Source organism: Lytechinus variegatus, chromosome 5, assembly GCF_018143015.1.
Source record: "Lytechinus variegatus isolate NC3 chromosome 5, Lvar_3.0, whole genome shotgun sequence".
Taxonomy (NCBI): domain Eukaryota; kingdom Metazoa; phylum Echinodermata; class Echinoidea; order Temnopleuroida; family Toxopneustidae; genus Lytechinus; species Lytechinus variegatus.
The window spans coordinates 20,904,817-20,931,485 of record NC_054744.1 but is presented as its reverse complement, the minus strand read 5'-3'; the positions used below and the strand labels follow the sequence as shown (position 1 = coordinate 20,931,485).

General features: G+C 37.4%; 2 protein-coding genes across 3 annotated transcripts in view; both read right to left on the bottom strand.

Annotated features, from left to right (window-relative positions):
• The window catches only part of LOC121415704 (cytosolic carboxypeptidase 1-like), a 51,375-nt gene extending 43,751 nt beyond the window's left edge, over positions 1 to 7,624 (bottom strand). The window contains exon 1 of the mRNA XM_041609011.1: positions 7,510 to 7,624. The gene's annotated coding sequence lies outside the window, so the exon portion shown is untranslated. The remainder of the gene's footprint in view (positions 1 to 7,509) is intronic.
• A 5,344-nt stretch (positions 7,625 to 12,968) lies between these two features.
• Positions 12,969 to 26,669, bottom strand: part of LOC121415700 (stimulated by retinoic acid gene 6 protein-like) — a 38,141-nt gene continuing 24,440 nt past the window's right edge. Inside the window, exons 14-19 of one of the 2 annotated variants that reach the window (XM_041609007.1) lie at positions 24,930 to 25,047; positions 24,367 to 24,468; positions 23,543 to 23,706; positions 22,990 to 23,127; positions 21,118 to 21,362; positions 12,969 to 14,318 (exon numbers count right to left, since the gene is read on the bottom strand). In XM_041609007.1, the coding sequence (XP_041464941.1) occupies positions 13,878 to 14,318; positions 21,118 to 21,362; positions 22,990 to 23,127; positions 23,543 to 23,706; positions 24,367 to 24,468; positions 24,930 to 25,047 (1,208 nt within the window). In that variant the 3' untranslated portion in view covers positions 12,969 to 13,877. Of the gene's footprint in view, positions 14,319 to 20,943; positions 21,363 to 22,989; positions 23,128 to 23,542; positions 23,707 to 24,366; positions 24,469 to 24,929; positions 25,048 to 26,669 lie in introns of both variants that reach the window. The other variant, XM_041609008.1, reaches the window with a different exon arrangement.

Below are 26,669 nucleotides of genomic sequence, written 5' to 3'. Positions count from 1 at the left end.
GGCGGCGAAATCAAGAGGTGTTCGGAAAACACGGCGGGAGTGTCTAGTGAGTTTTGCAATATTTTCTTCTTGGTTAATGATCTGAAGAATGTTTGCCACAAATTGTGAAAGATGATTGGCTGAAAAATAAATTTGGGATAGTTTTTATTGTTTGAAAACAAAGTGCGTAGCTTTAGGTGCCCCCATCATTATGTCATACAACTTGCACCTAGTCCTAGATCTAGAATAGAAGACAAGTTCAGTTTTGACCTTTCAAGTTTCATTTAATTCAAGTTGCTAGTTGAGCCTTGGGCTTAAGTAGTTGTTGTTTTGAGAAATTATAGGCTTAAAAGGGGTTTATCATCATTTCACCTAAGTTTTAGGTGTGGTTTTATGGGCATAATCGTGATATAGTCCCCAAATCCCAAAGTGGGGATTATTAGATTCACACCTACCACAACGCATGAAAATCACTTCCTTTCTCCAGAACACAGTCCCCAACTCTCGCACAACAATGTGGCAAAATGATAACACACACAAATGAAACACACAGTATATAAACACTAGGGTTCTCTCCCTAATATATACTCGTGATACAGTCCCCACTCAATGGGAAATCAAGTTCGATTTTCACGGCGGTGGGGACAGTTTAAACAGTATAGTATACTCGTGATACCATCCCCACGCTATGGGATACACAGTTCGCTTTGTACGCAGTGGGGACGGTTCCAACAGTATAGCTATACTCGTGATACCATCCCCACACTATGGGATACACAGTTCGCTTTGTACGCAGTGGGGATAGCTCCAACAGTATATATACTCGTGATACCGCCCCCCCACAACATCGAAGCGTGCTCGTTCAACAAGAGGATGGGGACAGTTTCCCGATGCAACGTGACAAGGATAAAACACATTTGGGTATGGTTGCGGAAGTTGGGGGAGGGGTGGGGGGCGGGCGGGGGAGGGGGGGAGGACTTCAGCCCCTTCCTTTTTCCAAACATAAACGTAAAAATATGACCATAAGATTGTGATTTACTGTGCATCTTCAGTTTCCAATGTAATGCACTTTACCCATGAATGTAATAATTTTTGATCGCCCACAAATGCCTTCATATGAATCACAAAAGTGCAGTCTTTTTCCAGACCCGGTTAATTAAAAATTATAATACAAGTCCAAAGTCTTTTTTCCAGACCCGGTTGTTCAAAAATCATAATATAAGTCCAAACTAAGATACCATAATGATATTCCAGTGGAATAAAAATTAAAAATCGAGTTTAGTCTTTTCTCAAAACCCCGATATTCCAAAATTATAAATAATACAACAACAACAACAACAATAACAGTATAACTATAAAGACAGCCCCCCCCCCATAACATGGACATATTTATAGCATAGTCTTTCAGCCAGAGCTGCCAGACCCAGTTATTTTTTTCCAGAATAACGCTAATAGTAATAATAAGAATAAGAAAAACTCAATATCTAAGACCAAACAATCCTTCAACCTAAAAACCTATTTTAATAAGAGGTTTTGAGCGTTTTCTTTATTCCAGACCTAATCAATTTTCATAAAATATGAAAAAAATCTTCTAACGTGAGACCCTATCATATTCTTATTCTTGTGGAATAACACAAGTTTTAAAACATACTCTTTCCTCCATAGATCCGGTTATTTAAAATCAATTTAAACAATCTTAAAAACATAAGACTTTGTCACATCCTTATTCCTGTGGAATAACAGGAGTACATGTATTATGCCTAGTCTTTCCTCTATAGACCTGGTTATTTAAAAGATAAACAAAAATTGGAAAAAAAAAATCAAAGCTATAAGACCAATCTTCAAAATTAAACCCAAAAGTTAAAATGCTTGGATTTAGAGTGTTGTCTTAACCCCACACCCAGTTCTCTTAAAAATACAAATTAAGCATAACTTTAATCTTAAAACTTGTTTCCCATGATTTCCTATTTTGAAATAACTGTGTCTGGGGCAAAGACTACACCATATTTCCGTGCTATTCAATGTTGATAAGATTGCGAGGTTTATGTCTTGTCGTGTTTTTAACGATTTTTTTTTAACTAGGTCTGGAGGAAAGACTACACTATATGTCCATGTTGTTCGACACAAATATTTTTTTATTATTATTATTAATTTATTAGTAGTAGTATTCATTTTTATTTCAAAGAATTGGGTCTGGGTGAAAGACTACGCTATATTTCCATGTGGGCCTTTTTACTTTTTTACCATGGTCTTGAAAAAAGACTTTGAACTTATATCACAATTTTTTCAAAACAACGGGGTCTGGAAAAAAAGACTTTGAACTTGTATCACAATTTTTTTAATTAACCGGGTCTGGAAAAAGACTGCACTTTTGTGCTTCATATGAAGGCATTTGTGGGCGATCAAAAATTATTACATTCATGGGTAAAGTGCATTACATTGGAAACTGAAGATGCACAGTAAATCACAATCTTATGGTCATATTTTTACGTTTATGTTTGGAAAAAGGAAGGGGCTGAAGTCCTTCCCCCCCTCCCCCGCACGCCCCCCACCCCTCCCCCAACTTCCGCAACCATACCCAAATGTGTTTTATCCTTGTCACGTTGCATCGGGAAACTGTCCCCATCCTCTTGTTGAACGAGCACGCTTTGATGTTGTGGGGGGACGGTATCACGAGTATACATGTATATACTGTTGGAGCTATCCCCACTGCGTACAAAGCAAACTGTGTGTCCCTTAGTGTGGGGATGGTATCACGAGTATACTATACTGTTTAAACTGTCCCCACCGCCGTGAAAATCGAACTTGATTTCCCATTGAGTGGGGACTGTATCACGAGTATATATTAGGGAGAGAACCCTAGTGTTTATATACCGTACGCTGCCCAATCGTCGCTCAGTTTACGTATTTTCCTTTTCGTTTCATTCAATTAGCTACGATACCCTTACTTATATATGTCATCTGAAAGAAAAAATACTGGAAAATCGTTTCATATGATAATAATTATATGTCTTCCAAGCACCGCTGTGTAATTCGCCGTTCTTGTCACCCCTTGCGCCTGCCCCATTGCCGCTCACCACTGCCCTAACCCCGCTCACTTAGCGCGCGCATTCATACATGTATATAAGGCCTGACTTATTCTTTTTTCTACCTTTTTTACTTGCACTTCTGAGTGAAAAAGTGTGTAAATTTGTTGTGATTGAATATATTGTTGACAAGTTTTATAGTACAATACACTATAAAAAATGTTCCTTTCACCAAGTGCAATTATTTTTAGGGTTTTTGTTGCTTTTGTTACTGATCTACGCCTATATCATTTTTTTTATCCCTCAAACTATATTCCGTATTTTTTTATAAAATATATTTTTAAAAAAACCTTTCCCGACAATATTTTCACCGATTACAAATTGTCTAATTATATGAATATGATTCTAACCGTCATGAATTTTATGAATGTATAATTATTATCTATCTATTTATTTCGGAAATGAAAAGTATATGAAATTCAGTGGAACATAATTGTAGGCTATATCAGAGTATAGATTGAGCACCCACTGGACTGACAGGATCAAATAAATTATTGTAGTCAATAAAGACCATTTGACCCTGTCCAGTTCTTACATGAAATCGGAAGCGGATAAAAAGAGTCAGCATAAACAAAAAGCTTTAAAGAACAATATATATAATAGAATATAGTCAAGTTAACTTAAATATCATTATTGATAATTTACATCTTATAAATAAAACGCTATAAAGCTCTTTTAGCACATTCACCATTCAAAGAAATCAACTTGAGTCCCCCCCCCCTCCCCCATTTCGTCCCTTCCGTTCATTGCCCCCTGATGCTATTTACCATTGATTTCCATTATTATATTTTACTATTAGAAATAATTATTATTTGCATTCTCCTTCAGGTTCTAATTCCACTTTGTTGCTTTTACACTGTCTATTGACTCATTATTTACAAGTATGTATTCGTGTATCCCCCTTTTTGTTTACTTTTCGTTTACTCTTTTTTTTATTTCCCTACTTTTTCTTGTGGTATTGATATTTTATGGGACTCTCACTGCATATTCTCAATTTAGAGCCTTCAACCAACAAGCTTTGCTTTTACGTTTATCTCCCTCATATCCACAACTCTCATTTTCTTTCTTTGTCATTATTTTAGAACCAATTACAAGAATACATTTAGTACTTTTTTATATTGTTGTATTTTATATTTTTACGATATTTTGCTTATCTATGAACACTTTTATTGTACAATATTATTGTTTGTATTGAATTGTTGATTTTTTTGAAAATGTGAAATGTTTATGTGAATAAACCTTGAACACTTAAGTCCGATAATAAATAAATATATATATATATATTTTTTTTGGGGGGGATTTCCCTAATACTGACTTACAGCTCATCTGGAAAAACAACAATAAATATTTAATCAACTCGCTGGTTTAAGTTCACATTCGAACTCCCGTCAATGTAGATAATCGGAGAGAGAAAAAGACACTCTCGAAAATTCGATTTGTTCAAAATATATTGGTCAATTTAAATTAAAAAAAAAAGGAAATATCCAGAAATATGACAAAGTTTCATCTATTCAAATTAATCAGGAAACTACTGACCGAGTTGGCTTCTATAGGCCTATTAGCGGGAAACTTTTTCTTACATTCATTTAAATTCTTTATTTTATTTATATGAATCAAATAGGCCTACAGATAATGGGCATATAACATGATATATACGTATCATTAGGCTCATAAGCTATCACAAAGGCCTATTGCACATCTATTTGATGTCACCTGTATATCAAATCCTTGTTTAATTCCAATTAAATTATCCCTAAATTTCATACTCAGAGTAAGTAATCATAATCATCAAAATATGAATAGGCCACATAAAAACAGCATAACGATCGATCTATATATAGCCTTTTAGACTTGCAGGGGCCGCGGAACCAGGGAGGGGCTTCAGCCCGAACAAAACAAAACTATCCCTATCTGTTGTTTGTACGTCGGTATGCAGTCTTTAATAAGAGTTGAAATTGATATACATCGAAGTCTCATTTTTTAGCATTGATGACCCTACGAATCGTTATAGAGCAAGATAATTTTTGTAAAACCTTTTCCAAAAAACTTTGGGCCCGGGCAATGATTACAATTAATATACCTCTGGTGAACAGTTGAAATAATTGACAAATTCTTTTGATTATCATTCAACATTTCTGTAAACGTCAGCTTATCTGCCTGCTCCTTGATAAATCGTTGACGACCGAGGGGCTTTTATTTGCCGTCACCCTCAGCTAAAGGAAAAGCGGAAGAGAGAGGGGAGAAAAAAATTGAAGGAGAAGTGAGAGAGGAAAATGTAAGAGTATAAAGAAGACAAAATGGCCGCGTGGCAAAAAGACAACGGAAGGGATATCAATCGAGGCCGGAATAGGAAAATAATAAAATGAAAAAAAATAATAGGAAGGAAAATAAAAGGAAGAAGACAAGACGAAAATGAAAGTTGGGGGACCGACAAATACATTTCATTTAGAACAAAATAACTATTCAGCTCGCGCTTCGCGCCCGCATTGCCCGTTTGTTTCATTATTCATGTCTTGTTTTCAAGTCATTCTCGGTTTGGAAGTTAAAACATCATTACAAAAGTGCTTAAAATGTCTCGTTTTTTCTCTGAATATAATGCTCTCGTTGTGAATTTTGTTCATGACTGAATTTATATGAAACTCGATCTCTTTTTTTTAAGACTTACTTTATTATTCACGTATATGCAGTTATAATCTGCCCTAGCTAGGCCTATACTGAATTATGACCTGAAATAAATTCAGACATTCCTACATTCATCTCATAATAGATTCACGAGTTGAATTAGTAGAGTAATCAGGTGTTACCATGGCAACTTACCATTACCATGCATTCAAATGAACTTATACATGCAGAACTCTCTGTTGTGTTCGAAATTTAATTTAAATGAGTTGGTCGATCGAATGTAGATTTTGGCATTTTCCACCATTCATCTTTTCCCACTATAATGTTGATTTATGATGACAATTCAATAAATGCCCCCAACGTATACAGGGCCAAAGTTCATTGACCTTAAATTACCTTTGACCGTGGCCGCATGACCGGAACTCGATCACTATAGGATTTTCACTGACTCCCTTACTAAGTTTAGAAATCAATAGGCCTACTACAAACTCATGAATTTGAAAACCTTATCCTGTTTTGAGATTTCAATGTTTACGACGCCGCCCTCGCGTCGACGTCGGAAAAAGCGGCGCCCTGTCTCTGCAGGCATTAAGACAATTGTATTTTTCTGCGAGAAAGATAAGCCGTTACCATGGCAATGGATCTTTTGCAACTAATACTTTGATGACTTGATAGGCATGTATCTAGAAATTTATTTTGGAAGGCTAAGAATGATGATTGGACCATTTAAATATTGACAGGGAATATACCATATAGGCTCAATATGTTATTTTTTAAACATATTAATCCGTTGCCATGGCAACGGCGGAAGGAGGCATGTATAAAACTGGCAACAAGCGGATTGGTTCAGCACCCTCAAAATAAAGGAAATGACACAAAAATATCAGATTCTAAAGAAATTTCTACTTGAAAAATATGACGATTCCGTTTATATAGGCCCTATACTCTAATAATGATTATCATATGCAATCAGGGTGAGCGGAGTTAGGGCAGGCTTCTATCTCAAGGTATGCCCTCGCTAATTCATTCACACAGCAAATATTCATTCCTTAGAATCTGTCATGTTGACATATCAGGACCTCCTTCACCTGCGACTCACACATTTTCATTCATCATATAAAAATATAACAATTTCACGTGTTTTTAGGAGTTTTTAAAGTGATTTAAAAAAACCTTAATCTGGTGCAGTTTCGGTGCAATTGATCGAAGTTCAAACAGTTATCGGGTTACTTTACACTTTAACGCAGTATTTCACGATGATTTATGAAGGGATTAATTTTATTTTTCCACACCTTGTTTTTTCATGTATTTGGTCTCCTCTTGGGTGCTTAATTATGCGAGTATACAAAACAATAAGGAATTTGGGACGAATTTAAAATGATAATCAAAATAAGCAGCGTGCGCATCGCGCTTGTGAGGGTGAGCGAGAATTGGGCAGCGTACGGTACTGTGTGTTTCATTTGTGTGTGTCATCATTTTGCCACATTGTTGTGCGAGAGTTGGGGACTGTGTTCTGGAGAAAGGAAGTGATTTTCATGCGTTCTGGTAGGTGTGATTCTAATGATCCCCACTTTTGGATTTGGGGACTATATCACGATTATGCCGTTTTATTCAATCACAGAGATTAAAATAACACTTTCTCGAAAGTTTATTTCCCCGACCCTGGCCCTTCACCGGGTCGGGTTCCCGCTCTCGAGCTCCCCCGTCTTCGCCGGCGGAGCGTCGGACCGCCTGCCCTTGGCTTGCGCTTGGCTCGGACAAGAACATTTGAAATTTTCATAAATACACATTTCATCGTTCAAGAATGAATAACTATACCTACCACATATATAGGTGAATTTTCCGAAATAAAAAATCTCGTTTCTCCATTCAAATCAGGAGATTAACCTAAAAAATACAAGGCGCCTTCGTCTTTTCAATTCAGCCAGTCCAGCGAACAGTATCCGGGCTGTGTCGGTTATCGGTTAACAACAATATCGAAATCCGAAAACTAGAAGGCGAACCGCTTTATCTGGCAGATCAAGGGGGGGTACGGGTGGGCCTACGGAGGCGGCGGAAAGAACTTACTACGGCGGAATAGAGAAAGGGAAAATAAGAAATTGAAAGAGATAAAATGTTAAAGTAGAAGAAAAATAAGATGGAAAAGATGAGAAGAAAAACAGATAATGAAGAAAATATATATAATTTAGGTCGTGGAATTCAAAGGGGGAAGGGAATAATCGGCAATAGCAAAACTTTCAGCATTTACAGCACTTTCGAATTGTATCCCGTTGCAGATTACAAGGCGTTCTAAATTATGTATCATCGCCAAGTCAAACTACATTTTAAAATACATATTTCAGCTCGCGCTTCGCGCGGCAACTATGCTGTTTTAGTTATACGCGTCATACATGTCATACACGTAACTAGTATATCAAATAGTTCCGAAGTTGAAATATTCCATTATAAGGGCAGAATCTGAACACTTCAACTCATTTCCAGCAAACAATCCCTAAAAACACATTTTAGGTAGCACGCTTGATCAAGAGTTCAACTGAATGGTGCTTTTTATGTCCGACGGATTTCAGCTCATTTATCATTTCAAATCAGCTTGATAAATTACTGAAGTCTATTCAAAGATGTGCATTTCAATATACACGTATTTGTTTGTTATAGTAGTATCCAGTTCGTGAAAAAGGCAGGCCCTATATGCAATATTCCCCCTCTTCAGTTAAAGTGAGTTGATAACTGTTGATTATTTTGGTTTCCATGACATTTTGCTACGGCGACAATTGCTCCACTGTAAATTCTACACACTAACTGTGCAACCAACTTCAGCCCTGGATTTAACACTATACCCTATCCTAAAACTAACCCCAAACTTAACATAAAACCATATTGCAACCGTACTAACCCTAACCGGGCCCTAACCCTGTATATTTAAAACGAAATAAAGCCCGGAGCAATCGTCGCCGGACTAATTGTCGTGTCACGGATTCAGCCTCTACAATATACATGTACGCCTTTGATTGATAACAAAATATAGTGACAACAATAATATTTACTTTTGGAAAAAAATTCAAAATTGAAGGAAAAATTGTCGATTAACTTGTAAATAGTGGGTATACGCTAGCTGTCACAGCATCGTATTAAAAATATTCACCCTGAACCCGGCCTTCGGCCCTAGGTGGTTCCCTGCATGCCTGCAATGCTACTTTCGATTTTGCGTTCTTCTTCGCCCTTGCTACCAACATTTCTTTTGCCCTCCACTTGTCCCCCCCCCTATAAAACTCTGCTGCCGCCATTGAGAGACATACAAGGAACCTATTAACAAAATCATAGCTGGTAAAACCATGGACCTATAGGTCCATGGGAAAACTAAGGAAAAATAATTCTTGAATAAAATTCCGAACACAAGAGCGAGAGATGTATCAAGGCTAAAAAAAGAGCTTATTACAATGCTCTTATTTCACTCGAGTGGGAGTTGAAATATATGAAAGCTAAGTGAGATGTTTAAAGCAACCTCTCCCCTTATCTCACTCCCTCTCCCCCCAAAACACCAGCATATATATATATATATATATATATATATATATATATATATATATATATATATACATATATATCCTCCTCTCTCTCTCTGAGTGCCCCCCCCCCCCTATTTCTCTCTCTCTCTCACCGCACGGGAAAATGTTTCTCGTGAAGGGTGATAAATTTTGTTCTATTTTAAACAAGTGGAATGCCTCTGGCCGTCTCACCTGCATCACGCGTTTCAATATAGCAGCAGTGCTGACTTTGAATACTACTCTAACTCGCACAAGATGTTCAGTGATACATGGTTACTCTTATGTCCACTTTTTATGAACTAGACCAATAAACTTACAGAGATATGATGGTTATTCAACAAAAAAAAACCCAACATGGCCAAAGTTCATTGACCTTACATGACCTTTGACCTTGATCATGTGACCTGAAACTCGAACAGGATGTTCAGTGATACTTGATTACTCTTATGTACAAGTTTCATGAATCAGATCCATAAACTTTCAAAGTTATGATGGTAATTCAACAGATACACCCAATTCGGCCAAAGTTCATTGACCTTGGTCATGTGACCTGAAACGCGCACAGGATGTTCAGTGATACTTGATTACTCTAATGTCCAAGTTTAATGAACTAGACCAATAAACTTTCAAAGTTATGATGGTAATTCAACAGATACCCCCGATTCGGCAAAAGTTCATTGACCCTAAATGACCTTTGACCTTAATCATGAGACCTGAAACTTGCACAAAATTTTCAGTGATGCTTGATTACTATTGTGTCCAAGTTTCATGAATCAGATCCATAAACTTTCAAAGTTATGATGGGAATTCAACAGATATCCCCAATTCGGCCAAAGTTCATTGACCCTAAATGACTTTTGACCTTGGTCATGTGACGTGAAACTCATGTAGGATGTTCAGTGATACTTGATTAACCTAATGTCCAAGTTTCATGAACTAGGTCCATATATTTTCTAAGTTATGATGACATTTCAAAAACTTAACCTCAGGTTAAGATTTCGATGTTGATTCCTCCAACATGGTCTAAGTTCATTGACCCTAAATGACCTTTGACCTTGGTCATGTGACATGAAACTCTAATAGGATGTTCAGTAATACTTGATTAACCTTATGGCCAAGTTTTATTAACTAGGTCCATATACTTTCTAAGTTATGACGTCATTTCAAAAACTTAACCTCAGGTTAAGATTTGATGTTGACGCCGCCGCCGCCGCCGTCGGAAAAGCGGCGCCTATAGTCTCACTTTGCTTCGCAGGTGAGACAAAAAAAAGGACTACCCACCCGAACCCCTTTCTCTACTGATCAATGCTGTGCCAGGCTCTGGTTCGGGGCTATTGTCTTTCAAAGAGAGCTTATTAGTCTTAGTTTCCCGGGGGGGGGGCCACTTCCATTCACGAGTGGATACCATGCGCGACCATGGGGTCTCGAAAAGCACCCTAAACACGTAATTTCCATATTCTGAAAATGCACCCCTTAACAAGTATTGGCGTGTGAAACCCTACCCTTAACAAGTATTGGAAACAAAACGATACTATTGGCAAATAATCCCTGAAATCAGAGTTGCTAATTTTCCGGATTTTTCCGGAATTCCGGTTTTTTTCCTTTGCTGAAAAATATTCCGGGAAAAAAAATCGATTGTCAAAGTGAAATCCGTAAAAATTTCCCCTCCAAATCTTGTCACGGAGTTCGCTACGGAGAGCGCAATTTCAATTTTGGATGGCCAATTTGCGCAGACGGAAAATTATTAGCGTTGTGCGCAGCATGAAGTTTAGCTGGTACTGTACTTGCACGGTACGCGCGAGCAATACATTGTAGCAGTTGCAAACGCCGCTCTATACCCTGCAGGGATACGGGTGTCAGCGCTATCCCAGTCGGGCGATCGCCCGGTAGAACCGCTCGAAGCACGGCCCGGTGTGGCTGCAATTGCCTGCTGCTGCGTGAGTGATTGGTTGTCTGCTGCGGGATTTCAGCTGAAAACCTATTTGCTACCATGAAACATGTGTTCTCTGGTGCGTATTCATCAATTCATATGTGTGAACTATCCATCATTTTGATAGAAATTGTGATTTATGGATTTTCAATAGTATAGGATTGTCTTGTTGATGAGTACAGTGAGTGAAAAAGGGCACCCCAGCTGCTACATACACCCGTCCCGAGTCGCACCCATTGGCCGCAGCATATTAACCCGCAGCAGGTTAACCCGTACCGTAATGAGTACGGGTTACATGATTTTTTTTTTTGAGCACCTTTCTTGCCTATGATATGAAGTTTATTATGTCATTAATTATTTGTTATGTACTACTGTAGATTAATGATTTCAGCCCTCTAAAGAATAAAACGTTCCAGCTTCAGGGGGCCTCGCCCTTGACCCCGCCAGGGGCCCTGGCGCTGGGCGGGCCCCTGGACCCCGGCCCCGGACCCCGGCCTGGGTTTTCAGGATTTTTTTGAGCTATCAGTTAGCATCTCTGCTGAAATGAACCCCTAAACAAGTACAGGAATGTTTTATTGTTACGGGTCCTTCGGTCGTCGGCTTTTGTACCTTATTTGGTTTAGTACGACCCCACCTTCTACACCTCGCGCAAATCGGACTCTAAACACGAAGTGTTGGGACAAAAAGGACATCCTTTATAAAACATTTTAATTATGTTTTATCATCCCCGCAAATTCGACCCTAAACACGTAATTTTCCTAGCGAAATAGATACCTTTTCAGTTCATTATTTTTGCGTTTTTGACACCCTTATCACGTTACGTACGTAACGTGCCCTATCGTGAAAAGGACATCCTTTATACGTGTTTTTTGGTCGCGCATGGTATCCACTCGTCAATGTAAGTGCCCCCCCCCCCGGGCTTAGTTTTCACCGGCCAGCCCTCTTGGGCACGGTTAACATTGTTATGGCCCTAATTTTTTTAGGGGTATCTTTGCAAAATATTGTTCTGAATGAAACGGTATATCATCTTAGATTCTGAGATTTGTTATGATTTTTTTTTTAATATGGGTTTGTTGATGGTGCAAAGAATCCCTCAGGTTGTATACAGAACCCTGTACAAAATTCGTAGGGTTGTTCAAACCGTGGAGAACTTTTTGGCCACCGTCTTCTCACCCTCCCCCCCCCCCTTCTTCTCTTGTCTTATTACGTGAAATTTATAGTCGCCCCTTTCGGCACCACTCATGCAAAAGTTGGCCAACAATATTACACAAGAACACAATAAAAGTGACAGTCTGTTGACTTATTCATTATTATCAAACTTATTACTCCATCTTCTTTTTGAAATTTGGATCACTATATAAACTACAATCAATTTAGAGGAAATAAACAAAATGAACCTCAGACACATTATAAACATTTATGTAAAGAGTGAATTTTAGCACAATTTCTTGAGATATATTGATCTAAGAATGAATCGCAACGTATAAACTCAGCGTTACATAAAACTGAATGGAAACACCTGTCAGCCCCATCTTCGACACGACTATAATTTGAATGGAACTATTTATGAAAATACTGATCACAAATTACACAGTTGCTGCAAAAGTTGAGTTTCAAATTTTCACTCCAACACGTCGCCGACTCGTCCCTTTCTGAAAATTAACATCTCACAGCAATGCAGTCAGTGACTGTTATATTGTCATTACATTTCTAGAGTAATTGGCATCGGATAAAAGTTCATAAACTTGTCTGAAACTCTGTCAAGAAACATGCATGTTCACGTCAAAGACTAAAATTTTGAGTTATAACGGGGGGGGGGGGGGCTACAAACCACTGAATCCAAAAGAAGTGACTCCAACTTTGTTCACCGATATGATAGTGAACAAAATAGAATTTATAGTCATAATAAATTCCCAAGTTATTATATTTACGTTAAAAAAACACGCACAAATTCGAAAATGTCAATAAACGCAGATTGTTGCTGATGCACTCATGATATTGTGGATACCATGCTCTTTATTCATTATGTACACGAAAACTAAAAATGGCAACATAATTTGCCTAAAAATAAATTTATGGACGCTTTATTAACATCAGTCCATTCTCTGCGAGATTGTGGTCTATTATCACGATTATAGGCCCCTAAAATAATCCACCGCAGAGCAGAACGCGATTGAAATCACATGCATGAAACTTATGATCAGGGTAGCGTTTCATGCAAGGTCTTGTCCGATGTTTTATCTGACAAGCATTTTATTAGACAGTTCCCATAGCAACAGTGCTTCTCTTCCAATCGAATTTTGAAAAAAAAGTTGTTCATCTGACAACTGTGTCGGACGAAAAATGTTGATGAAAATGCTGCCCAGCAGGAAATAAATGGATATCATTGACATCGACCAGTTCTCGGTTTTACGACATGTTTCTCCCTATCATGCTCCATTTCACATTGCTGAAATATTCCACAGGGAGTGGGGAATGCGTAGGCCTATACATATTCGACTGGTAAACAGGAATCCTATATTATGACCGGGATGGTAGTTAAAAGGCAACACAAAGCTCTATCAGTCTATGGGAAGTCGCCGGTGTCGACTGTAAACATGAATCGTCATTTCTGCATTGACTTTAAACATTAAGTATTTTACTTTCTCATCCTGGCCAGTTATCATATATCCTTCATTTTGTTCATCGTATTATAAAATACAGAATTTCAAATCATCATTCATTCTTTATCATTATGTGTTGTTCTTGTTCTCGTATAGGTGTGCCTGGTAAGTTCATCTCTTCATCCTCAATGACGAGAGGACTAACCGAAGAGTTTGAGACTTCATCTTCATGTTTTATTAAACTCGCTTGCGATCCATTTGAACCAGGTGACCCAGTCTCATTCGACATAGTATTCCCATCTTGGTCCTTGATGCCGTCGTCAGCCTTGGTCTCATTCACAGGAGATGGCGATGGTGTGATTTGGGGGCTTTCCAGGATGCTGATCGTCGACCACGTCTGTGTAGGCGATCCTGAACGCGGCAGCGGTGACGAGTCAGAGTGTGACGCCCCCGAGCTTGGATCGTAATCCGACGTCATCGTCAAGTTCGTTTCCCGCTCATCTTCGATTTTAGCTGTTGATGATGTAACCGATACGACCTTTGCCTTGGAATTCTGTATTTATGAATTAATGAAAATCATAATTATCACCTTTTCTCTGAATACATGTAATAACAGACGCGTTTTGTGAATGCTGGGGCAATTGGATTCTGTAGACCTTTAATTCTCTTTCCATTTTTCTCTTTCTATTTTCATTTATTTATTTAACTGGTTTAATGTTCAAGTTGTCAATTTTTCCATATACTATATATACTAGAATATTTTGATTAGGAGGAAGCACCCTACTACAAGCTCGACTCTTTTTTAGCAGCCTACTCCATTTCCAACATGCTTATATGTTAATACTTTCATCATGATTATTGTACATAGACATTTGCTGTTATGTTTTACTGCTTTAATTTGTTTATGTACGACAGAAATTGTAAATGTTTGAATGGAAAATACACGAAATGAAATGAATGAAGTATTGTTTTTTTTTTGGGGGGGGGTCGCCAAATCAATCACGTTGAAATATCTGAGACGAAGCTTTCTCACTAGCTTTTATTTTCATTTGCATACTTCAGATAACATTCATTTCTTTATGATTTTTGATGGTGAAATACTTATTTTGACTTGATTATAATCTCATTGTATTATAAATCTTGTTTCCCTTTTTGGGAGTGCCTTTACACACCGTCAAAGAGGGCGCTAGACCAGTTATTTCACGGCCTTATTGAGTCTTGTTGATATTTTATAGCAGGCTGATGAAATTCTTCGTGTCCTTTAATAATAACTTGAAGACAACATAACAGGATTTTAAACTCTGTCAGGAAAGAACACGCAGAGCTGATATCCCAAAGATAGCTCTAGATCTGGAAATTAACTGTTTCCTAAATATACTTTAGGCTTGTATTCTTTTTAAACAGAGCTATGATAAGACGTCCTAAAAAATATTTTAATTTTGTATGGATATACTGATTTGAGGGATCTATAACGTTTAGATCTTGACCTATTTCACCGCCCCCTAAGGGATGAGCGCCCCAGACCATGACCAATTTGACAACTGGATATAAATTCGACCTCCGACTTTTGACCACTTTTTCAACTGGTCAGATTTTTGGATGAGTTTTGCAAGGAACGCCCCTATGTAACATCCGCCTTGGAGTTTGAGAACCGTCGCGACGCGTCGTGAACCAGCATGTTTGAAAATTATAGTAATCCTTTATAGATTTTTATCTAACATTCCTAACCCCCTCTGTCCCTCCCTCATCCCAAATTTCGTTCATCCCCCACACACCCTCTCTTATCACCCCAAACCCCACCTATTCACACAAAACACACCTTCCTCAGTTTTTTGTTTTTCTATTGCAATATGGGAGCGCGGATGTCATTCAGTATGCATATAATACAACCGATAATGTCGCAGCAACGCATAATGTCGCAGATTGCGACATTAAGCCAAGAGCGTCCGTCGCATAATGTCTCAGTCAACGCATAATGTTGTAGCTTTTCTAACGCATAATGTCACATGTCGCAACGCATAATGTCACAGCGGTATTTTCTTAAGGACTCGAGCTACAGATAAGATGTAAAATATACTTTCACTAAGTATTTTTAACACGAGAAAGAGAATTAAGTGATTTGGAAATCAGGATAACTCTTGGTATGGATATTAATCGGTTTATTGCCATTTCGTCTACTGCCGTTTTCCCCACTATCGCATGGTCTGATATCATTTCGTTTACCATTAGTTAGTCAACTATCAACACAGTCCAATAACCAGTTCGTATAATTACCATCTAGTCTAATAGCCAGTTAGTCAATAGCCGTTTTGTTTATTATCATTTAGTCTAATTGTATTTTTTCAATTGGTCCAACATCATTACTTCTATTACATTTTGATCTAATAGCCAAATTGGTCTAATAACCACTTGGTCTGCTCTCATTTCGTCAATGTTCCTTCGATCACCCTAAGGACAACTACCCCCTGATAATAACCCCCGATGACAATTACCCCCTGAGGACAATTACCCCCCTCCCCTGGACAATTACTCCCCAGAAACAAGTACTTCTGAGGACATATACCCGAGCACAAAATGCCCCCCCCCCTTCTCTCGTTTGTGAAAATTTATAAAGAAGTAGGCCTATACATAATTATAGTAAATAGTGGTAGTAAAATACGAGCTGTGATTGGCTGGATTGGTACCACGTGACCTCCCTTCAAAAAGTTATATTGTACATATTATGTACAATATAACTTTCGATTTTTGGATGGCAAAACCCGTGTTAAATGAATGGGGAGAATATCGATTAATTTGCACCTCCACTTCAACAATTGTAAGGTCAAAATTGTATGTAATCAAAAATAACTAACTTTCAACATACTTACTAGACTAGGTCTAGGCCTAAACTGTCTAAGTTAGACCAAGACTTGTGTAAATATTTCTGTCATTCTAAACTTTTGGATTGGAATCTATGGATCTAGACTGTCTATTTGGAGTTCATTATTTTGGAGTTCATTGTTTGGAGTTAATTGTTTGGAGTTCATTCAACTGGCCTAGGAGTTCATCGACTGTTTGGAGTTCATTTGTTGCTACATGTAATTAGGAGTTCATCGTGTTCAATTGGAATTTCACAAATATAAGGTAAGAAGAACGTATGCCATCTAGATCTAGACTATGGTAAAATCCATGATGGGGGGGTGGGGGCTTAGATTGAGGGATCTATTTACTATAATAAACAGTGAACATTCTATCATACAATATTACTGGACTATATGAACTCCAAATATAAAATTATCCCTCGTGCAAGCCTATTTCACCGAGGCCGAGGTGAAATAAACCTGCACTCGGGATAATTTTATATTTGTCGTACATATTATAATCCAGTATATTGTACAATAGATTGTACACTATTTATATAATATTAAACAATAGGAACTTCGCAAATCAAATAATGTGACCGCGCAGTGTAAGCTGAAAATATTAATATTCAGACAAAAAAAAAAACCCGGACATTGTACAGAACTCTTTTGTAAATGAAAAAAAATAATGAAAGCTCGATATCCGAGCTGAATTATATTTTGTATATTGACTTGAAAACTTGATAATTTAAGTCCTATATCAGCCTATAGTAAATAGTGGTAGTAAAATACGAGCTGTGATTGGCTGGATTTGTACCACGTGACCTCCCTTCAAAAAGTTATATTGTACATATGTACAATATAACTTTCGATTTTTGGATGGCAAAATCCATGATGGGGGGCTTAGATTAAGGGATCTATTTACTATAATAAATAGTGAACGTTCTATCATACAATATTACTGGACTATATGAACTCCAAATATAAAATTATCCCTCGTGCAAGCCTATTTCACCTCGGCCTTCGGCCTCGGTGAAATAAACCTGCACTCGGGATAATTTTATATTTGTCGTACATATAATCCAGTATATTGTACAATAGATTGTACACTATTTATATAATATTGATCAAGATATGAATCTCATCGAACAGGTAATGCGAGCGCGAGGCGTGACAGAAAATTTTATATACTGTAGTGAAGTCTTCCCCTCACCTTATTTTATTTACTCCTCTTATTTCCTCTTCTTTTTTTCTTCTATCTTTCCCCTTCTCTTTTCTTTATTTCTCCCCCTTTTTTTTTTGCTCCGCCATTTTTTTTAGGGGGGGGGGGGGTGGCAAGTAGACTTACAATGGGTCACGCTTGATTCTAACATCAATGCCGGAGAGAAGGGAGGGGGAGATTTTGCTGGGGTAATTGTGCTGGGGTATATGTCCTCAGAGGAATTGTTCGGGGTGTAATTGTCCGGTGGTAATTGTCCTCGGGGGTAATTGTCCGGGGTAATTGTCCGGGGTGTAATAATTATCGGGGGTAATTGTCCTCAGGGGATAATTGTCCTTGGGGGGGTAATTGTCCTCGGGGGTGGGGTAATTGTAAGGGGGTAGTTGTCCGGAAGATGATTGTCCGGGGGGTAATTGTCCTAGAACCGGTGATTGGATCTAATGGTGATTGGATCCATGGCAACGATACCAAACTATTTTTAACCGAAATGGGTTTAGACAAAATAGCGAACCAACTGAAGTTAGACCAAATGGAACATTGACGAAATGATCGAGAGCAGACCAATTGGCTATTAGATCAAAATGTAATGATATTGGACAAAGTGGACATTGGACCAATTGAAAAAAATACAATTAAACTAAATAATAATAAACAAAACGGCTATTAGACCAACTGGCTATTAGACGAGATGGTAATTAGACGAAATGGTTATTTGACTATGTTGATACCTGACTAACTAGACGGAATGTTATCAGACCATGCGATAGTGGGGAAAAAGGCAGTAGACGAAATGGCAATAAACCGATAAATATCCATACAAAGAATTATCCTGATTTCCAAATCACTTACTAGTAATTCTCTTTCTCGTGTCCCAAAATACTTAGTGAAAGCATATTTTATATCTTATCTGTAGCTCGAGTCCTTAAGAAAATACCGCTGTGACATTATGCGTTGCGACATTTGACATTATGCGTTGACAATTTGCTACGACATTATGCGTTGCGACATGTGACATTATGCGTCGGACGCTCTTGGCATAATGTCGCAGATCTTGGCATAATGTCGCAATCTGCGACATTATGCGTTGCTGCGACATATGCGATCGGTTGTAACAACCTCCACCCATTACATGCTCATTCAAACCCATCCACACCTTCCACGAACCCTTCCCCCATCTCTCTCGCCCTCTCTCTCTCTCTCTCTCTGATAATGGTGATGAGCATGCATCATCACGGGCTGGGATCACGGGTGGATTGACAAGGGGGGCCTTGTCCCACTCTTGTTTTAGGGGGAGGGGGTTAATGCTTCTATGGTAGTGACTTTTGACCTATATTCCCTTATTTTTTTTTTCTTGCTTGGCAGATAATATTTCTTGTTTTACACACTGTCTACCGTGTTATACATGTACTTTGGCACTGCAATACCAGTTATATGAATGAGGTTCTGAGACAAATAACACACATAACATGTATTGTGGAACTAATTGAAGAAGACAATACTTGTGACACATGAATTAACACACATAACGAATCTTTAATGAAAACATAAAATTATTACAGGCACATGAAACAGACAATGAATACAGTGACAATAATTTAAAGCGGGAGTTCACCCTGCCAAAATATTTTTGTAAAAATAGCAGAAAAATAATAAAAAACATTGGTGAAGGTTTCAAGAAAATCAATTAAAGATGAAGAAAGTTATTAATATTTAGAAGAACTGCTTGTAAGACATCTCCTTTATGTACAAGAACAATTATGAAGTGCAACTGCTTTAACCATGTTGTTGTTTTTTGTTCCACATGTTTATTTTTGTCAACCATTCCTTCTGATCCCTCACTTGTCCAGAAGCCATTTTAAATGAAATCAATTTGCATCGACGTTATCACTTAACTCAAATTAAGGCAAGACTGACGGCGACGTTAACACTACTTTGATTACGCAAAATCTTAACTACGCTTAGGTTACGCTTGCATTTTTCATGGTAGAACAGTAACAAAACTTTTTTCATCAATAGTGTACTAGCTGAAGCATAATCGGCTCCATAAGAAGTCTTGATAAGGGGGGGGGGACTGACCTAACTTTCTTACTGTAAAAGTGCATAACCAAACAGTTTTCTTTTTAGTATTCTTTATTCTGTATATTTTAAATCCCTTTTCAGATAATTTTTGTCAATGTTCTAATTGCTTGAAAAATAATACCTTTTTTTACCGACAATGGCTTCTGCCAGTAGCGTATAGGAGTCAAACATTATTTTGAAGACGGCACAACTTTGCGAATGTGGAAAACAATCTGATGTGGTGAGCGAGCGAAGACAGCGAGAAATTACTTTTTTAAATTGAAAATCCAATTTTCTGAAAGATTTTGGCATGATTCTATTATTCAATTAACAACTGATTAAATACAGTTATTTATTTTGTTAGTTATTTATTGCAGCAACTTATTTCATCATACACATCTAAGAAAAAAAAATGACAAATTTGTGATTTCATGTAATAACATAAGTAAAAGGAAAGTGGAGATGTGACATCATCAGTTCACCTAATGAATATTCATGACGATTTGCATATCTGTTTTCACAAAATATTGATAAACTTTAAAATTCAATAACTTCGTTATTTGTTATCCGATTTTGATGTAATTTTCAGTATTTTGCTTTGTGATTTTGCTCTATTTATTTAGATATAAATATTTTCAACACGGACCACCCCTTTAATCAAATAAAAACATAACAATAAACATGAAAATATGTACGCCGATTCAAGCAATAGGCAATTAACAACATGAAATAATACTCAAATGCATACATTTCAGTGATAAAACAATTACGACCATAACAACAAAACGCACAAGACAAGATGAAGTGTATGTTCACAAAACTGTACCCGTTAACTCAAGAACTGAAAACAAGTTTTTAAGAAGAACACTGCAACATGATGGTGCATAGAATGTCGTCATGGTGGTGATGGGCACGATGAGAGCTATATTATCATAGTCCTGCATTAATTTCATGAGCAAGATGAATTCATCTACTACACCCTTATACCATGGACCCTAGTTGGGTCTATGCTTATACCATGGGGGCTATACATGTACTGTGTAGTAGCTCCAAGCTAATACCTTTTACTTCGGATGTATTGCATTATAGCTAGTCCTTGAATTGGCGGCTGAATTATCTAAAAGCGCCAATCGTTCACCATCTCTCGTACTATCCATATCTTTCAACTTGAAATTTGACGAGTTCATGCAAGCGACCTCATCTACGGCATCGCCATCGTCATCGCCCGTTCTCACCTCTTCTCTAACTCCGTCGCTCTCGACGACGTCATCATTGATGAATGTTGTCACCGCTTCCTTCACCACTTTCTCATCCTTCTTCTGTTTCTCTTCTTCGATTTGTCTCTTTACTTCGTCTCTCTTTGCGCTGAGTATGGCATCGAATCGTTCGGCAAGCAGACGGTGGTTACGTATTAAGGTATAGACAAGGTACCAACGATTTCGTGCTCTTACATTCACTCTTTTTGGAATCGGAATATCAACTGAAAGAAATAAGATATTAAAAGATGTCAGAGATGAAGGAGATAGCGTGTGATTTTTTTTAATAATATGCATAATGCTATCAACCGATCAATAAAAATTGATTTATTTCATGGACCATAATTTTCCAAGAATCATGTCAATATTTCTTTGAATTGCATATTTTAAAAATCAAGTTAAGGAAAATCAAAGAAAAAATAATAAATCACTATTTTCGAGGGCGGCAAACAAACAGTGCTACTCTGTCTTGGTCGAATGAAAAGATGCACGGGCAAGTGTACTTTCCCTAGCTTGTATGAACAGGCATATTGCATTCAGTAGCGTACCTAGGATTTTCCACGGGGGGGGGGGGCACAATCGTCCGCAAAAAAATTTGACAAGCAAAAAAAAAAAAAAACCTTCAACCACAATAAAGGATTTCGTACCAGAAAAAAAAATTGACAAGCAAAAAAAAAACAGTTTTCAACTTCAATGGATGGGGCCTGACGAGTCAGTTGTGAAGTTGTGACTCGTCAGGGGGGGGCAGGGATACGTCCCTTGCATTGGTTGTGAAACGTCAGGGGGCAGTCTGCCCTCCCCCATAGGTACGTTAGTGATTGCATAAAGGCCTGGTCACACCGCCCGAGCGTTTGTTGGAGCGGTCGTGGAGTGGAGAGAAGAAATAATCACTGCTCGCTACCGTTCACCATTTTCGATTGTTTTTTTTTTTTAATTTTTCCCCCAAATTTTGTGAGCGAAATTCGACCCTCTCTCCCTACTGCTCCACGACCGCTCCAACAACTGACTAGGCCTTAATAGACGACAGATTATGGCGTCGCTGGCTATCTATACTAAACTTTGATCATTTTAACTCGTTCCATTTCCTTGATTTTGTGTGTCATGGCGTTTGCCGACTACACTTACTTTAAAGGGAAAGTTCACCCTGAAGAAAACTTTGTTGTAAAAATAGCAGAAAAAATAGTAAAAAATATTGGTGAAGGTTTGAGGAAAATCCGTTAAAGATTAAGAAAGTTATTAGAGTTCAAAATTTTGGATTTGTGACGTCATAAACGAGCAGCTGCCCCATGTGTTATATAATATAAAATGTATGAATTTCAAATTTTGTATGGTTCCTGATGACTTAATTCTGTTTTCTTTTCATGATCGGGTGTGAAATGATTTGTCTATTGATATACAAAAGTTACAGTGAAAACCATTTTCAATTTTCTGAGAAAATGACATTTCATTGATTTTTTACCATTCGCTATGTAGGAATGCTGCTCGCATATGACGTCACAAATCAAATAATTGAAATTCTAATAACTTTTTAATTATTTGATGAATTTTTCTCAAACCTTCGGCAATATTTTTTATTATTTTTTCTGCTATTTTTACAATAAACTTTTTATCAGGGTGAACTTCCCCTTTAAGTGAAACTACACAGTGGTTGGGTTCCAGTCGGTTTCCTAGTACTAGTAGTTGTAACTGCAACACAACGACTGTTATATCCGATTCAGCCACGGTCCCAGGTCCGGTTTTGGGTCACATACCATCGCGTAGTCAGAATTGTTGACCTTAAAAGTGATCGTTTATTAGGTAGGCCTAATAACAAATTAAACGCTACTTGCAAAAGAACCAGAAACCAGTTACCTTCTTCATCTTCAGTGAATTCAAAGACCTTTTCTTTCCTATCCCTCTGAGTTTTTAGAAGATAATGGCAGAATGTAATCACAATAGGATGAGTGTGAGCAACTTCCAGTTGTAGAAATCCTAAATACGCCTTGTAACCTGAAGTAAGAAGTAAAAAAAACCCGCAAATATTTCATGTCCTTGAATATTTCAGTGGCAAATGCTAAGATTGCTCCTTTTCAGCATTTAACCAGGAGAAAGGCACTAAAATCCAGCCCCTTCCAACTGCTTCTTTGGCTGTTAGTTAGAATAAACTTTTATTCACTCTACTTTTAAGCCCACTTATTCAATTTCCTCTTTAATTTCCGTTTTTGTGACCATTGGAAGAGGAATCCGCGGCATGAACAATATGTCCCCCCCCCCCCCCTCCCGCGATACCTCAGTTGATACCTCAGTCTTATCATCATAAATGGTCTATTAACTCTTAACTTGTAAGAAGAATTGCAGCTCTATGTTATGTGCATTATTTGGTGCCAATTGGTGAAAGGGGTATGTCAAAGAGTCGTTTGATTACCTGAATCATATAACTCGAAGCCCCTCATCAATAAACACCGGTCTATCCGCCCAACCAATAATAAACCGAAAAGGACCGACTTGAATATCCGAAGAAGGCAAGATGCCAAACCGATGATGACGTTGACAAAGAAGAAGAAATACACTTGGACATGGAAAAGTCGCCTGTAAATCAAAGTACATTATAACACAATCAAATAATATTTTTTCCTTTCCTTTATACACGCATATGGAAAGTCGAAAATATTTTCTTTATTGCCAAGGGATCCACACTTTACAAGCTTTGGGGTTTAGTGAACCCCTCATTTCCGTTTATGCTCAATATTATACTGTTTTTTGTTTTACGAAGTAAGAATGCTCGTCTGTAAAATGTGTACTTGATTTATATTACTTTATATTATTTTGTATTGTGGTTTGAATGGAAATGGAATAAAGAGCTGAATTGAACTGAATTGAATAATGATAGTGTTAAATGATCAATTTTCGTAAAGGGGACATTAAAAATATTACTTAAAATTTTGTTTTTTTTCTAATTGGCGTACAAAATCCTGGTAAAGTTGAATACATGGTTAATAGATCTAGTCTATTTCCCTCTCCCTTCCTCTCTGTTTACTTCTTTATCTCTTCATTCCCCCTCCCTCTTCTTCTTCTTCTTTCTTCTTATTCTTCTACTTCTTTTTCTTCTTCTTCTTCTTCAACTTCTTCCTCCTCCTCTTCTTCTTCTTCTTCTTCTCCTCCTCCTCCTCCGGATCCGGACTCCCTCCCCTTAACAAGAATAGTTTGTGAACGAAACACTATGACAAAAATCAAAATGAAATGTTTCACCTATTGTCTATACTGAGCTCTTTTCCTCGCTGCTGAAGAAATAGAAATTTCGCTGAGATCACCTGACTGTAATACACAACCATATATACAACTACGGACAACCTGCGGACAAAAAAGATCAGAGAACAGAAAAAATATCATATTGAACACCTCAACAGTCGATTTAATGGCATGGTTTACTAGTTTCAACTAATGATATGTCCTTAACTATTGCAATCTGCCCGAACATCCAGAAGTTTTAATCATATTCATTTAAATCACGCTGATGAACATGATGAATGATCAAGTTTTTGAAACGTACTGCTTTCCATACATGATATTATTTCATACATGCTTGCTTACACTTCCGTCTGATTCAAGTACAATTTTATTCTTATCCTTAGGCTTTACTTACACTTATACTAATGTTAATCATGTTAATGCTTATATGCTTCCGTAGTGATATATACTTATACAGATACTTATACATCACACTAATCCTTGTACTTATACATGTATATTCACTTATACTAAAATAATAACTATAGTTATCATTATAATTATATTTAAGATTTTCCCCTTACCACTGATTCCTTATAAGTGTCCAAACCCAATTTCGTTCCTTGTTAATGATAGGTAGGACGAGAAGATAGATGGTTAGGAAGGTTAAAAGCCATAGCGTCAACTGGAGCAGAATAAAACCTGGAAATTATAGAATATTGTATAAAGGATAGGGTTATTATAAAACTTCTCGTTACTGAAAGGAAATATCAAACTATATTCATGATAGAAATGTAATTAGAAACATCACAACAATCTTGTTTGGGACTGCACTCTCATACACAAGTCATGATGCAGTCTGTGTACAATGAAAGTGGGAGTGTTAAAGCATACATGAAGGTGCCAGGTAAAAATGACAGAGGTAACAATGGCAGAGGTAAAAATGGCAGAGGTAAAAATGGCAGAGGGGAAAATGGCAGAGGTAAAAAGGCAGAGGTAAAATTGGCAGAGGTAAAAATGGCAGAGGGGAAAATGGCAGAGGTAAAAATGCAAGAGGTAAAAATGGCAGAGGTAAAAATGGCAGAGGCAAAAAAGACAGAGATATGGGGTGCTGGTTTGTAAAACAGCCAAGAAAATATGTTTTCACTCAAAAATGAAAGGGTATTTGTTCAGAAGGGGAACAATAAAAAAATATTCATTCCAACACAATGAAGTTTATTTAGGTCAGAAAAAAATTACAACCCCAAATGATGATAGTTAATAAACAACGTTTTTTTTTCTTCTGTCCCAAAATAACGGTTTGTGTCATATCTCGAAGCTTTGGATCACAAAAACCGGCCAGACAGAAATGAATGTTATAAAAAGATGAATTGGACCGGTGCAGCTTCATTTTGCTTCTGATGAATAGAATGAAATAAAATATCTGCCCTTTGATTTCTATTTAAAAGCCTTCACGGTACACCTCCACCAAATTCGTAAACAGCATTGTTAGGCCGATGGAGACATTATGATAAAATGCCGAACCGTGACATGCATTTCTGGCAAATAATGAATATAAAAACACCTCATATCGCTGTATGTGTGATTTTCTTTTTTTCGTATTCATTAACGGTAACGAAACCGAAATGATATGCACAACATCACTCGTCGAAAAAATGTCAGTGGAATGATAACTATTATTACCCTTGACAAGTCATTTATGCCTCTGCCATATTTACCCCTAACACTATTTACCCCTGCCAATATATACCTCTGGCCTTTTTTTTTTACCTCTGCGATATATGCCTCTGCCATTTTTACCTCTGCCATTATTACCTCTGCCATTTTTATACTGATCCAAAGCATATCAGTCCAATGAGTTACTATCTCGGAAATAGCAGCTCCGCGATACGACTGTGTCATTCGTTTAAATGAAACTGTAAACATGGTAAAGAGGGAAATGATTGATTATTCGAATGTAAGAATCAACCATTCCATCTCTTTTACAAAGTTAAAGGAGAAATGTATTGAAAATTACAAAAATGGCGAATTATATATGAAATTAAAGCTGAAAATCAGGAGAACATGATAGTGTACTTCATTTATCATGGAACCCGATGAAAGTCCGATAATCGTTACTTTTATAGTTCTCTCCTGAATGCTCGGAATCACGGAATTACGTCCGCGAAATTGGTGATATTTGATGACGTCACTTTCGGTACTGGTGTTGTCCCTGTGACTGTGTGGATATTGACTCTGTGTGTGTATTGCAACTTTACTCCTACTTGACTTACATTTATGTGGTCAAGCGAATGGAAATAGGATAACATTTACTGCGAAATAAC